Raw genomic sequence first — 2,551 nt, 5'->3', positions numbered from 1 at the left:
CCAAAAAAAAAAAAAAGCATGAACTTGAACCAAAAAAAAAAAAAAAAAAAAAAAAAAAAAAGCATCACATAAAAAACCAAATCTCTATTAACACAATACCGTCCATGGTTGTCAGTAATTCTGATGAATCTCCTTCTTTTCAGCAAGTTTTAGGGGCAAAGGTGAAAGCTTTTTCACTGGCTTCTCAGAAAAACGAGACCCATTTGAACCAAACCAAAAGAGAATGCAAAATTAACATGTGGGGTCACAATTTAACCCATAAATTCAGCTTAGAAAAAAAGGGGTAAAAAAAAAGGAGCTTCTGGTGAAAGCTGAAAGGCAATGGAAACAGAAGAATAATTGTTCTCTCTGTTCATTCATTTGCTTCTTGCTACAATCAACTTTTACATTATTTTGTTTTTCCTTCATCTAATTGATAAAGGAAATCAAAATTTTGTTTTTGTTTTTATTTTTATTATTTTATAAAAATTTATGAATTGGATTTATATGTCTGTGTTTTTATTCCAGAATGAATTGAATGTGGAAGAAATAGAAATAAAATTAAGCAGTTTTTTTGGTTAAAATAATAAAAGTAAATAAATTAGCATGATCTGCGTGAGAAGGACAGTGCAGTTTTTTATGTGTGAGGAAAATTAAAAATACTTTCTTTTTTCAGTTTTTTTATATTTAATTTGGTATCTTTCTTGTTCCCAGAAGTATTATTTGTGTGTTTTTTAAACTGGGATCACGAATCGGACAAAGCAAAATCTATTTTCTTTTATTATTATAATTATTACTAAGAAATAGTACTATGTGCCATTAATCTTAATATTAGTGTATTAAAGACATAGATTATGTTGAAAGTTGGGTATTTTATTTCTTAAAAAAATTTAAATTTAATTTTTTTAGATATAATTATTATATTTAAATACATTCTTTAGATATAATATTTAAATATATTTTTAATTTTATGTTTAACTGAGATTTTGTTGATCTCTTTAAATTTTTATAATATTGTGTGTTCGTTAATAATGTAACATTTATGCAATAAATTTGATTAAAAAATGTAATCTTTTAGTAACTACATAAATTAAGATTTTTTAAAAAAAAAACAACGTTAAATACATTCTATTTTATCTAATTCAATTGTAGTATATCATTGTTATTTCATTAACGAGCAAGTCACACCATGAAAAATAGTGGGTACCAACAAAACTCTAGGATACAAGTTATAAAATTAAAGGACTAAAAAACTCAGTTTTAAAAATATGAAAACTAAACATTCATTTTGAACAAAACAAGAGGAATAAATGTGCACTTAAACCTAACTATTATTTGCAACACGAGCTCTCCAAACAACAAATTAGCATAAATCATTACAATTATTATTATTATTATTATTATTATTATTATTATTATTATTATTATTATTATTATTATTATTATTATTATTATTATTATTATTATTATTATTATTATTATTAAGTAATAGTCATTTTTTTATAAGTGAGATACTTTCACTCTTAAATGTATCGAAATTATAAATGGTAGTTGAAAATTTCATGCATGTGATACAAATTTATGATCATATACATCAACTTTTGAGTTATTATTTTTACTTATATTTCATTATAAAATAATATGTATTTTGTTAGTCATTTTAAATTCGAAAATGTCTTTTTAATTAATTAGTTTAGTCCTCGAATTTACTTTTTGTTGATTAATCTTATAACACCATATATCCGACACAATTATTTCATTTTTTTAAACAATGAAACTAATTCTCTTTTAATCATGTAGCAACTAAAAATTCAAATTTGAATCATACAAGAACTTGCATACTTTTATTATTTCAACGGTGTCTAGAATATTATATTATTCACTTACACGAATCACTAACAAAATTCTTTTATCTTTACATAAATAAAATAACATCACGAATTACAACTTCTAACCACGTTGACAATACTTTTGGATTCATTACAAACACTACCGAAAAAAATAGTATGACATATCATTCCTCCAACATTCTATAATAGAATCCCTTAAAAATCATAGTAATAGAATTATGTAGCAACTAAAAATTCAAATTTGAATCATACAAGAACTTGCATACTTTTATTATTTCAACGGTGTCTAGAATATTATATTATTCACTTACACGAATCACTAACAAAATTCTTTTATCTTTACATAAATAAAATAACATCACGAATTACAACTTCTAACCACGTTGACAATACTTTTGGATTCATTACAAACACTACCGAAAAAAATAGTATGACATATCATTCCTCCAACATTCTATAATAGAATCCCTTAAAAATCATAGTAATAGAATTACAACTAGGAATGCTAATTTATTTTCACAATTTGATTTGATGATTCTAATTGCATAAGTTCCTTAATTTTGTCTATTCATTAGCTATCTAACGTGGAATGGACATTATGAATTAAAAATATCAAACTTAATCAATGAGAGGACCCTAGTCTCGTTCGATGAAACAATACGAATCCCAACGTTAAAATTACAAGCTTATTCATGAACATAATAGACAACAAATACGAAAGC

The 2,551-nt window shown here is 24.0% G+C and overlaps 1 protein-coding gene across 1 annotated transcript in view; it reads right to left on the bottom strand.

Moving 5' to 3' along the window:
* Positions 1–485, bottom strand: part of LOC101496936 (uncharacterized) — a 5,444-nt gene extending 4,959 nt beyond the window's left edge. The window contains exon 1 of the mRNA XM_004513356.4: positions 100–485. Coding sequence (XP_004513413.1) covers positions 100–106 — 7 coding nt within the window. The 5' untranslated portion in view covers positions 107–485. The remainder of the gene's footprint in view (positions 1–99) is intronic.
* Between the last annotated feature and the right edge of the window lie 2,066 nt (positions 486–2,551).

The sequence above is a fragment of the Cicer arietinum genome, chromosome 5 (assembly GCF_000331145.2).
Source record: "Cicer arietinum cultivar CDC Frontier isolate Library 1 chromosome 5, Cicar.CDCFrontier_v2.0, whole genome shotgun sequence".
In the NCBI taxonomy this organism is placed as follows: Eukaryota; Viridiplantae; Streptophyta; class Magnoliopsida; order Fabales; family Fabaceae; genus Cicer; species Cicer arietinum.
The sequence above is the reverse complement of the archived record's forward strand: the minus strand, read 5'-3'. Positions and strand labels throughout refer to the sequence as shown.